At 32.3% G+C, this 13261-nt stretch overlaps 2 protein-coding genes across 2 annotated transcripts in view; both read left to right on the top strand.

Annotated features, from left to right (window-relative positions):
• Window positions 1–13261, top strand: part of Taldo (transaldolase) — a 54189-nt gene that overhangs the window by 20048 nt on the left and 20880 nt on the right. The window lies entirely within an intron of this gene.
• Window positions 60–6447, top strand: eas (ethanolamine kinase 1). The gene is made up of 7 exons (XM_073085582.1): window positions 60–409; window positions 481–617; window positions 1711–1894; window positions 4590–4678; window positions 5493–5719; window positions 5865–6093; window positions 6302–6447. The coding sequence occupies exons 1-7, from the start codon at window positions 275–277 to the stop codon at window positions 6366–6368; spliced, it is 1068 nt and encodes a 355-aa protein (XP_072941683.1). The 5' UTR covers window positions 60–274; the 3' UTR covers window positions 6369–6447.

Here is a 13261-nt window from a genome sequence, read left to right as displayed (position 1 = left end):
AGTAAGAATCTATTTGCAGGCGCAGTCTATCTCATATGGCATTGACATTATTGACATGACATAAATTCGTGTCATTTCTCAGTCAATACCATCAAAAGAAGTATAATTTTTATCCACGGTCAGAAGTTCAACAATGTACATACAGTTATCATTTCTAATATAAATGCCTCGGTCTTATAAAATGTGTCGTAGTTCTTCGTCCAAGCCTTCGTGGATAGGTGTTATGTGGAATTACGTTTCAGTTATAACGACACAAAATACATAAAGAGCAACGATGTCGATAAATTCTTTCAAGTTTGATTATAAATTTATTCCAATTGAGATCGATGAAAATAATATTTTTGAAGGAATTTTAAACGTTCTCAAAGTTATTAGGCCCGATTGGACACCAGAAGCAATCGATTTCAAGGTTAATTTTATTATTCGTGGCATTCATTGTAACATGTTTCCAGTAAAATAACTCATTGTGAATACTTTCAGGTCTTTACTGATGGGATTACAAACAAATTAGTTGCGTGTGAATGGAAAGCTGGTTTAAATAAAGATGATAATATTGTATTAGTTCGTATATATGGCAATAAAACTGATTTACTTATTGATAGGAATGCAGAACTGAGGTAAGTATTTAATTTATGCTGCGTATTTAATAAATATATTGTGTGAACCCTTTTAACTTGACAAGAAAACTATCAAAAGAAAATAAAGCCTAGTGGCAGGTAAATGTAGAATGACTAATTAAATGTATTCCTTATTTTTATTCTTCCGGGGTGAAAGTCTAATTTTGATGAATGAAAGAAAGGGAGTCACGGAGGAGGGGAGGCAGTTACTGAAATAATTTGGAAGGTGGCTAAAAAAGTTGTTACATTTGTAAAAGAATACCCAAAATTTAATTATTGAAGATTTGTTACTTGTAGACTTCAACAATTTGAGGAAGGGAGGGGCCCTCCCCCTTTAGGTCCTAGCCCTTACCTGACTCGTATACTGAGTTCCATTCTTCCGTCCATTTCATACTTTTAGCCTTGAATACAATGAATAATTTTTACAATTACATCATATTCGTACTGCTTTATACATTTGCATGCAGTAGCTTGAGCATTCAAATGTATGCATTTACATTTATGGCTCATTACTGTTGCCTCATCACTTGAATCTATTCATGTTGAATTTGAATAACAATATGGACAATACAAATGTGCGCAATAAGTTTCAAGATGTCTGCTCGTCTAATTAACATACAAGCTAGTTCCAGATTTGTCCAACAAATGTGGTATTATTTTTTGTACAAGAAAAAAACAAAACACTGCAATAATTAAAATTTACATTGTGTAAGTTAATATGCGCATTAAATTAAATATTTTTAATGTATCTCAATTTATTGTGTCTCTGTGTCTCAGTGTACTAGTGTTTTATTTAATTAAAAAATTATATGAAATTTGCAAATAACACCATATATGAAAAAAATATCTGGTATGCCATAGCCCGAGGTTCAAACCCTAGACATGCACCCATAATTTTTGTTTAATTTATTCATTCATTCATAACCACTTCTGTTTTTATATTAATTTTATCACACCTTCATGCTTGCGAGTACTTTAAATACAATTTTTCAAAAGTGGGAAGTACCAATTAATTGGCCAGTGCGGTAGTTTGAGCGGATTCAATGCTCAATAGTGGAAAAGTAAATATTTAAATACAAGTTTCAATTTACAGAAATATAACAACTCTCAATGCGCTGGGGTTGGCACCTAATGTTTATGGTGTATTTAAAAATGGATTGGTGTATCAATACTATCCTGGAGTCACCCTAACTGTGGAATCCGTAAAGGATAAGAAATTATCAACATTAGTTGCAACACAGATGGCAAAGATGCACAAAGTACAGCTCGGACATGATGTAAGTATAACATTTTACCATGCTTTTATTAGATTGACCTATATGTATCTATATATGTAATGGAATCTTTGAATTCGATTTTTACCCATATTGAATGGTCCAATGAATTTAAAATTCTGAACAATTATCTAAAACCAATGACAATACATGATTTTAATAATTTCATACCATTCTCCTTATCAGGATCGTAGGGAATCAGGATTGTGATTTTACCATGTTTTTTTTGTTGCTAAACTATAATTTATTATTTATAAATACAAATATTGTGCTGTCTTACAAATATTTCTATAATTTTATTTTCCCATTTTATTATTAAACTAAAGAAGAGGGCATATTCCCAGAATACATTTAGTTTTGTTATTTATTTATTACTCTTCATCATTACTTACTTCTTTTAAAATGTTTGATCTAATAAGCGTTATTATGTGATGGCAACATAGTACAAGATGTGACATTTTTAGTAAATGCACTTTTTAGATCTTTTTCTAAAATACATACATTTTTACATAATCCATTACATAAATGGATGTGTTTCCCTTGAGCATTTCTCTCTACCTTCAGAATTAGCCATGTACAACCTGCTGAACAAATCATTCTGTAAATCACATAGGAAGAAAAAATTACAAGGGAAATTTGGTTAAATTAAACCATGTTTTTCTGACGTGTTTTAAATGTATATTTTAGTATTTATTGAAAAGTTCGGCATAATCTCTCGATCTCTCTGCTCCCCCGCGGCATAGAAGAATCCATTAAGGGTTTTCCCACGAAAAAAACACTGACCAAGTGCCTGTCGGACTCGACGGTTTTGTAGGGGGTTATGACCCCTGGTCCCCTTCGGGACCGCGCCTGCCAATCACCCGATTTTTTACAATACTTTACACACAAAAGAGCTGTGCACAATCCGGTAGGTACGCAATATATACGGACAAACTTATATACCTAATATATACTGCCACGAATGAATCAACTTCGTCAATTGAATTTAAACAAGTATAAGTGGAAATGTCCATATCAATTTATGTAATCACTGTCATCATACAGATGATAACAGGCCAATGTTCTCACACTTATCTTCCTCTCAAACACGTACTACTTAAGTCAACGAAATAAAAGTACTGGCAGATTACTATAATATTAATAAATACTGAAGTATGTGTGTAAAGTAAAATTGTCTATGTGAGATTTTAAAAGTGCCATTAATCTAACTGGACCAAAGCATTACCTACTGTAGTAGTGCATAAAATTAAATTTTAAAACAATATTTGATTGGTTATCGAACGAAAACTGGAAACGTTTTTATGTGGATTATCGCATGAAGTCTTACACTTACTAAAACATAATTCCATCCTCAATTAAAAAAAAAATGTGAGCCGTCGAGGGACGCCTGGCAGATGTGAAACATCGACATTATTTTGTAAAAGTAATATGCAGACAAGAACATATTGTGATAGGAACTAAATATGTCATAATGATAAAATAAAATATTACGATCCGCATGGCGACGCGTCGCCACACCGTACACCCTACTGTATATAGACTGTATATATATACCATCGTCATGCGTGCATGCGTCATGCGGCATGCGTCGCCACGCCAGAAATCGGTTTTACGTGCGGCTATAGATGTTTCACATCAAAACCGGTCTCCAAGCAAAAGTGCGGATTGAACTTCTTTTTCATTGACTTTTTCGAGTACCTGCACAATAATTATTATTTACCGACCGAAGTGGTTTTTCAGTCGAAACCGACCGTTTGGTTTTAGTAGGTACTAGTTTCGGGGCTGCTAAAATTTAACAAGAAAATGTACACGATTCCCTGGAAGTAGAGGTTTTTAGACTTCAGAAGCGCACTTTAACAAAAGAATAATACAAGTATCGCAAACATTTATTTCTTTTTATCTATTTCACTCTTATAATAATGTAAGTTAAATTAAAAAATATTATCAATTATGATTTAAATGAGCAAGAAAATATTGAAAACCTGTTTAAACATAATTATCTAATTCTAAAAGTTGTATAAGTTTTAGGAAAACTTGTATGCTAGATAATAAGAATAAATAGGGCGATGAGAATAAATAGTAAGATAAGATAAAAGCCTCAATGGAATAAACCTATGAAATATAATAGTAGGTATAATATTTTTATTATATTTCACTATCTTTAGCTCATAATGACCGTTTAAACCAGCTGTAATAAAATAATTTGTTGCCACCCACGAAACAATTGTCGGAATATGCTTATACGACAGCTTTATAAATGAGTTTAAATTAAATTGGATACCCGATATGGAAGGCGAAGCGTAGGGGACTAAATTATAATGCCAGAAATTTTGCCTTTTGCAGTATTTGCCAACTTTACCCTACTTTCGCTTTTAGATCAAGAATTTAACGGTCGCAGCACATAAGTTTGGCCACATAAAAATAATTGCTATAGGTAATAGGTATTTTCTGACACATAGGTACTTGTGCCTTTACGATTACCTCATGCTGGGCTAAATAACTTATATTGAAAAAAATATTATCTTAAAAAATAAATACTTAGTAGTAGCAGTTAGGTAGTGCAAAGTTTGTCTGCAACTGGATTTAGATTATTTTTAATTAAAAAAAATCATTTTGTGACGTGTGATTACATCACTTTGTGACGTCAATTAAAACCTTTTTAATGTTTATCTTTAAGTTTAAATCTTATTGCTTGCAGATCAAAAAGGAACCGATGTTATGGGACAAAATAGAACAATTTTTAAATTTACTACCTGAACAATTCTCAAGTGAAACTAAGCAAAGCAGGTGTGTTATAATCCACATTACCTTCATTTGTAATTCATTCATGCAGTTATAGTTTGTGATTTTTATTTTTTATACCTATTTGTGTCTCGCGTCTAGTAGGTATTCGATATCACGAAGTCCATTGCTGACATGTACAATTTAATAGTAAAATCATCATTATCTGTGGCAAATGTTGCAATTGGTACTTACTACATATATAAATATAATACGTTACGCCCCTATTAACAATAAATGAGGCCAGTTAACGATAATCATTTTGATAGAAATTTATCTTAATTATTGCTTCCACCTAAAGTTGTTATAACTAATATCAGGGTATAAAAAAATAACGTTAGTATGTAATTAATTATTTTCAAATCGGAAGGTATTTATTCCAAACAAATATACCTACATTATATTTAATAGATCTGCGCCTACGGCATAGTGGTTAAATGCCGTACGCTCTTTTGGGCTTTTGAGAGAATGTTTCTTTTTTGTACCCGGTTGTATAATTGGCAGTCGTTGTCTTCTCAGAGGGTTTATGGGCGATTTATACATTTTTATATACTGGCACGGGTTCACTACTAACCCAAATATTTCTCTATCGATCAACCCTGAAGCAGCGTGAAGTATTTTGCTTTAGATTTCCTCAGTTGTCGAAACAAACCCGGGCCTATAGTTTCTACCATTTTCAAAAGTATTCTGTTAATTAATATAAACGTCAATTATCTTTGAAGTTTCTTTTGAAGAGTACTTATCTTATTATTTCCATACATAATTGATTTAAAAACAAAAAACTGTTGAAAAGAGCTTAATTCAATTGTTAAATTTTTAGATTTGCAAAAAGTTTTGGATCGGTTACAAAATTAAGAATAGAATTTGAGCGCCTCAAGTCACACTTATCCAAAACCGAGAGCCCAATAGTGTTTGCTCACAATGATTTGCTTCTAGGAAACGTGATCCACAATGAAGCGCAAGGAACCGTGTCTTTCATTGATTATGAATACGCTGCCTATAATTATCAGGCATTCGATATAGCAAATCACTTTAACGAATTTGTCGGTAAGATTTTTATGATTTATTTATACAAATCTAATTGTCTTGTTGGGTATAACTTGTCTCAATAAATATTACAATAGTAAATTGCGGCATTTCTATTTGCCTCTTTCATGTGCATAGTTTTTATTTATCATTATTTATATTTCAGGTTTATCGATTGATGATATTGACTATGGCAGATATCCCAATAAAGAATTTCAAATGGGTTGGATTCGGACATATCTCTCCGAGTATTTGGAAGAGGACGTGCCGTCGACGTTACACATAGAAAAAGTGTATAAAGAAGTTCAACAGTTGGCTTTGACATCTCATTTTTTGTGGGGAATCTGGTCACTTGTTCAGTATGAGTTGTCAGATATTGATTTTGATTTTGGACGGTAAACATTCGATTTGTCTTATATACAAAACACTAATGGTTAAATTCAATGACACCCCCTGAGTCAGCTTAATATAGAGCTCTTTTAAAGCTAATTCATCCAAAATTAACTTATATTTTGTTGTCAGTTACCCTAAACGTTATTTTATAAATTAAAATTATAATTTAAACTCATCTGATATTATACTAAAAAATCTTTTCTGTTTTAGATATGCTGAGATACGCATTAACAAATATTATGAAGACAAGGATAAAGTATTCAAAGAATTTATTTGATTATGGGCTTTATTGAAAGTGTTTTCTGTCTCCACTGTTAATACATATGTACAGATTTCGAATAAATTATTTAATCGTATTTTGAATGTTTGAATGAGTGGAGTATTTTTGGTCAAAGTACAGCACCAGCTCACGAACAAATACAGAACAAACTGTGTGGTATATATAGTGATGGTTCATTTTGATAAGCGTTATCTTTCTATTGGTACGAATTTCTAACCCGATTTTGTGATAGAAAAGGCTTCAAATTTAGATTTTATCGTGAACTAGATGTTTGTAATGTTGATGTAAGTACGATAAAATGCATGGTTTGGTCGCCGCTGCATTATCACTACCGGCTCTCAAATAGGGAAAATACAACGAGGATTTGCTTAGTCTATGGGGAAAGCAGCGGCTTGATTTGGGATAAGACGCTTATGTTATTTCTACTTAAAACACCTGACACATGAAATATCGCAAGGGAAACGTGACAATAATAATTGCCTTTATAATTTTTAAGTTTCGTTTCTGCAACATTGAATACCTAATGCATGGTTCAAGATAACTTCCAAGGCAGCAGTATTTAATTTTGAACTTTATATAGTGAGGATAAGAGGATGTATAAGGAAGCACAAAGAATAGTTATAATTCGTTTACTAAGCTATTAAAATGCACAATTAACATTAGAATGGTTCAACCATTTATTTTAAATGTACAAGATAGGCCAAAGGAACCTCGTAGCGGTTACAACACAAAATTAGTGATACAATTAATGTAAAGACAAACCAGTGCAAGGTTTACATGAAGCTCGGTACATACTGCCAATTGGCATTAATCATTTTTGCTACATTATAATTTGCCAGTCAGAAATATTTTTTTAGATTAAAATCAACACATAGATGGAATGTTCCTTTAATAGCCAAATAAATACAACAAAATGAAAGATACATCATGTTACCAATAAAAAGCACTAAGTTATGTACAATCTAATGAGATAACTTTGGACCAGTAAGTAGTGTAGTAAAACTGATTTAAGTTGTTATTTATCCCAGAAAAAATGTTTCAACAGTTGTACTGCTTCTTAAAACGCCTCGAAAGTGGATGGATACGGCCCAAATATTAAAATTAAATATTGGTCGTACAAAGTTACCCCCATTTGACTGTGTAGATACCAGTAAAGATTTACTGGTATAATTTTTTTAACAATTACTAGAAATCAATGCTAAAGTAGTATTGAAAAAAATACGATAACCAGAGTATAACTATAATGTTATTATGATGTAACAGAGATTCATGTTAAAAAAACAAGAACTATCCTTATAAATTCTTATAAAGGCACTCCACACATTCATCAAAACAATATACTAAAGCTTGCAGAAGAAGTCTCACACTATCCCCTTCATAGTGCCTCCATTGACAATTTTTTTTACCTTATTTTGTAAAGAGATTTTGCGTAGGCCTGTAACACTAGTTGTAGCAGATGGTTCGCGTTAGTGCTTAAATCTAAAGGAACATTTTGAAATTTACATAAGACACCTTTCCTTTCCATGTTTTACGTGATATTAACATTTTATAATGCGTTATTATGGGATTATTATGTTTCTAGCATCAACTCCTATGCCCATCATAAATATGACAAGATTCAAATAAGAATTACAAATGTAGAGGCATATTTGTCATGTTCCGTTTGAAGGAGACATTAAATTTGACTATAATAGTATATACGGCGAATGTGTGAAGTGCTCTTTACATCAAGTTTCTTACTCTCGTTATTACAATTAATCTATCCCATTTTTTTCTACCCAAGATAGATTGATTATTAACAACGGGCTATAATGTTTAATCGATGTTGCAGATGATGTATAATTAAAGAACAACTAAAGTGCATTAGAACTCCATCTAGGTATGTTTTTAATCTACGGACAACGCATGATTACATAGTCAAGAGATAATAATCGAAAAATCTATTTTATTGAAGTCAGTGTGAGATCTAAACTTAAATGAGAAATCATTTTATAGAAGAATTTAATGAAAATATATAGGTACGTATTATGCTGCAATGTTGCTTAGTAATATTAATGAAACACAACACTATTGCAAAAATAACCTAGCTAGAAACTTCAAAGCTGCGTTGTCTACGTGCAATTTTATTAATGTAATTTTATACACTCTAGTATATTTTATTTACACAAAATGAATAGACATTATATAAATAAAGTTAGACAATATCACAATTATCTAGCAATTTGTGTAAAGTACAATTTTGACTCATTGTTCATTTATTTTTTCTAATTTAACTATATGGAATATTAACTAACATTTCGAAGTATACTGAGGGTAGCAGTAGTCGTTTTTAGGACTAATACCAGCAGGGCTTGAACTTTTATAGTAGTTTACTATCAAATACGCACATATTGCTACCATTGAATCATAAAGCTGTATTTTATTAGGTTATCATTTCTTAAAATCCCTGCAATATTAACCTTTTCACAGCCACAGTACAAAACAAACAAATATGCCACAAAGATTTATTGTAAACAATACTCTGCAAAAATAGGGATGTGACCATAACCATACGATGTAAATATAAATATAAGATTGATAACTTTATCTTTCAGATTCGCTTGTTTTATTTTAAAATAACTTACATTGTCACAAAAAATTGTCGAATTGACATAATTTTAATTCAAATAGCCTAAAAATTTGACCCAAATATTACCTACCAGAGTTCATACTCGATTGAAAATTTTATAGAAGTGGCGCATCTCTAGTTCCCTTATGACGTCACGCGTTGTCGGGATAAGCCGACATTGGCGTTCCGAAACCACTCGTCAGCGCCAAGAAAACGATAAACAATAGAAAAGCTATTGTGTCACGCCGGCTGGCCTTGAGCGGTCACCTAATATTAGTGCTGCGAAAAGTAAATTGCGTATTTTATCGATATTTATTTATTTATTGAATTATTGAAATTATTCCTTATACTTAAGATATTAAAACATTTTTGTAAGCACTTAAAATTTAATGAACTATTAGAATAGTTCCTACCTATATACCATATACTTACTTACTTACTGTTGGTAGTGTAGGATATGTATATTTAAAAAAAACAAGCACTTATTTGGTAAAAGTACTCAAAAACAGCGTAATTTATATACCTTATTTTATTTTTCTATTGGGTATATTATATTTAGGTAAGTACGCATAAAAGGGCAGTGCTATACGAAATAAAAAACCGGCTTTGTTAAATAAAAAAATGTAATAAAAAATATGCATTTGTTTTTTCAGTCTTTAAAATAATGTACCTACCATTAAAAAACACGATAAAATCAAATCTTTATGTCTAACAATTAAAATCACAGATCAATAATTGAATAATCACAGCATAAATTAAACATTTAATAAATTTATTTGTGGTAATCTTGGAAACACGGCGCTGCACACAAATTAACGTTACATATTGCACATGAATACCGTGTTTCTTTCCGTTTTTTTGTCTGTGCGCACAGTTTGCACCGCTGATATTTGGCGTTTAAGTTAGGCAAATGCTCGGCCGCATTACCGGGAAGTTTCCTCAAAGGATTGCCAATTTTGCTGCGTATGGTGCTTGAGGGCCTATTGAGCATTTGCTCGTTATTAAATTTTTCTATGAGCTGACGCACGAGGCACAACTGAAAATTAGCAAAAGATGCTTTTGGTTTATTTTGTGAATGCCTATAGCAATAAAAAGCATTCAATAAGTGCATATCGACCACGTGAAAAAACAACTTTTTATACCATTTGACTGTTTTTCTTATGCACTGCAAGGAACTCAACATCATGTCGGCTGTGTCAACAGTACCCATATTCTGGCAATAATCTAAAACAGCCATAGGTTTCATGACTGGTAAACCAGTATTTCTATTTTCTTTTAGGGACGGTGCCATGTTAGATTTGTGAATTGTACTTAGTATAAAAATATCTTTTTTGTCTTTCCACTTTAATGCCATTAAAGGTTCACGGGACTTGGAAACAACTTCCCCTCGTGCTAATTTTTGTTTTAATGGTGGCATTCCAGACCTATTTGGTTTTACTGTCCCACAGGCATATATTTTATTAGAATATAAATATTCTAATAATTTTGGGCTGGTGTACCAGTTGTCTATGTATAAATGTCTCTTTGAGCCTACAAAATCTCTCAGGAGAGTAGTCACCACTGCTCCGCCAACTCCTAAGTTCGCAGGGTCTGTTATATCTGTGTTCGCCCCACAGTAAACGATAAAATCGACTATGATGCCAGTTTTAACGTCACAAAGGACGAAGAGCTTAATTCCAAATCGGTTCCTTTTATTGGGTAAGTATTGTTTGATACTGAGCCGACCCTTAAACGGCACTATGCTCTCGTCTATACATAAATTTTTGTACGGTGTCATCAGACCTTTGTACTTCTCCTTGGCATGATTCAACACGGGTTCTATTTTATTGAGGCACGAATGCGTCAAAGATACGTTCGGGTTTGAAAAATGCATCATTCCTAATATGGTACAATATCTATTTCTGGACATCAAATTGCCAAATATTGGAGCGACCAACAACGGATCAGTCGACCAGTGTTCTTCTATTCGAAGATGTTTGTTCCTCGTCATCAGCATGGTGATTGCAAAAAATATATATAATTCCGGCACAGTCACGTCGTACCATCTCTTCAGTCTGGAATAGACCCTTAAGTCCGTGTTAAGGACGAAAAAGTTGTGAAATCTGTTTGTCTCCTGAACAATAAGATTTACCAAATCGGAGTCCATAAAATACAGAAAGTAGTCCACCTCTTTTGAATTTTCTTTTAAATCTGTATCCATATTTATTCCCGCCGAGAAGTCATCAAAGGGCTCGACTCTGGGTTCAAAACTAGTTGAAGACCAAGTAGAATCCACTACTTCGTTGACTATAGTTTGAGTCGTTCCGGAAACATCTTCATTGTCTGTATCTTCCGATGACTGCAAATATAATAAATATAAATTATTAGAAAAATGGGCCATGTTAGATGTACTTTTAAATACGTTTTTTGGGTATCAATATACCGATTTTAGTGGGCAACTCTACCTTGTCAGTTTTATAATTTATTTTTTTGTTTATTTCAGGGTATTTACAGGTTATGTTTTAAATATTACTCCCCTTATTCTTAAAAATTAAAAAAGCTTTGTAAGCCTTATTTACCTACAAAATTTTTCATTGACAAGACTCGTTCTTGTCAATGAAAAATTTTGGCAAGCTAAAAGAAGACAAAACATATTATTATTTAAGCTATAACAGGCGTATAAAACGTTAATTTAAATTTAAATTTCTATCTGTTTTCTATCTGAATGTTCTATTCTGTGGGAACAATAATGATATATCTAAATTTAAAATTGAAATCTTAATATCGGAAATCTATATTGTTTTTATCGTAATTCTTCGTAAATTGTAAATCTTATCGTAATTTTTATAAACTAGATGGAAACCCAGCTTCGCTCGGGTGAAATGTGACACATATAATACACAATCTTTTACAAAATGTAGTTAGATACATATTTCTGAAGTTATCGGTTCTCAAGAAAAATGAGGCAAGGCATTTAATTCGTACAGCATCGTGCATTGCGTGTAATAATTACAATAAATTAAAATTGCAAAAGTTTTTAAATAAATAATTTTATTTAAAATCAATCTTCAAAACAAAGTAACATACATTAACAAAATAAAGACTAACATACAAAATTCTGAACGCACCTATGCCTTTCGATAGAATGTCATCAATATGGCGACTGCGATTTGTCAGCACTATTAGAATTTAACAAAATATTCGACAATTCGAATTTTGCGGATATATGTTGTCGACTCGAAATTTTTATTTTTTTATGTATAATATTTCAGGTAAGGTTTTAATCGAGTCTACCGTACCCCTTGACGAAATTATTAATATAGATAGATAAGGGGGAATTCCCCCTATTTTTGATAGTTTTGACATTTAATTTTTAATCTATAGTTTTGCTCTCTACCAGAGTTGGTACCCCTGCGTCTCGTAGTACTGTTAGGTTTAAAAATTAGATACAAATTAGTTGTGGCTCTTATGAAACTTTTTAATTATTTAATTATGAGGTAAGTACATAACAACTAAGCAATATAATTACTTTAGCACCTATTCAAAATACAAATGCCCCTTTTAACATAATGTACCTACTAATCAAGTACGTAATTATTTAATTTCAGCAAACTAGTTAATATTGCGTTGGGCTTGGCGGCAGCGTACTGGGCTGTATTAAATATAATGGATTTATGGAAAACAAAAAAAATACCTAAACCGTAAGTAACACAAACAAAATATAATTCCTGCGGCGGCTTCTTTGATATAGCTTTTCAACCAAGCCAAAATGCCGCCGCAAAGCTTTATCTTTTATGGTCGTTAGTACCTACACGTAATTACGTTATCTTATATTTTCGTGCTTGCACCTTTGGTCTTTTTACAACTGCAAACGGCAATTGCACGTGCAGACATTGCGTTGATTATTATTAGATGTTTGGTTTTTCACAGAACCTGCCAAGAGTAAATAATAATATGATAGGTACTTAGTGATTTATGTTTTTTTACGTGGTAACGAATCGACTCCACTTATCCTTGGATAAAGTTATCAGTTAAAAATATGTATAGTAGATACTCGAACGAAGTATTAGAGAAAAAAATTGTAATAAGTGCAACCTACAAACCTACATGGCTCTATTTGATTACGTGTTTTGATTTTAGGAAAACATCGCGGAAAAAAATGGTGCCAGTTATGCCGTCACCGTCACCACGACCACCGTCAAGCCCAATTTATATTCCTTTGCCAGATTCTGACTGGCCTAGGAGGAAAAGGGCTGAGCAGAAGTATTTAAATATGAGAACAGAACGGCGGGACCGTGCCTAT

The sequence above is a fragment of the Epargyreus clarus genome, unplaced genomic scaffold (assembly GCF_041222505.1).
Source record: "Epargyreus clarus isolate Ecla_fem2 unplaced genomic scaffold, WU_Ecla_fem_2.2 ptg000023l, whole genome shotgun sequence".
NCBI classification, from domain to species: Eukaryota; Metazoa; Arthropoda; class Insecta; order Lepidoptera; family Hesperiidae; genus Epargyreus; species Epargyreus clarus.
This window is presented reverse-complemented; position numbering and strand designations above follow the sequence as displayed.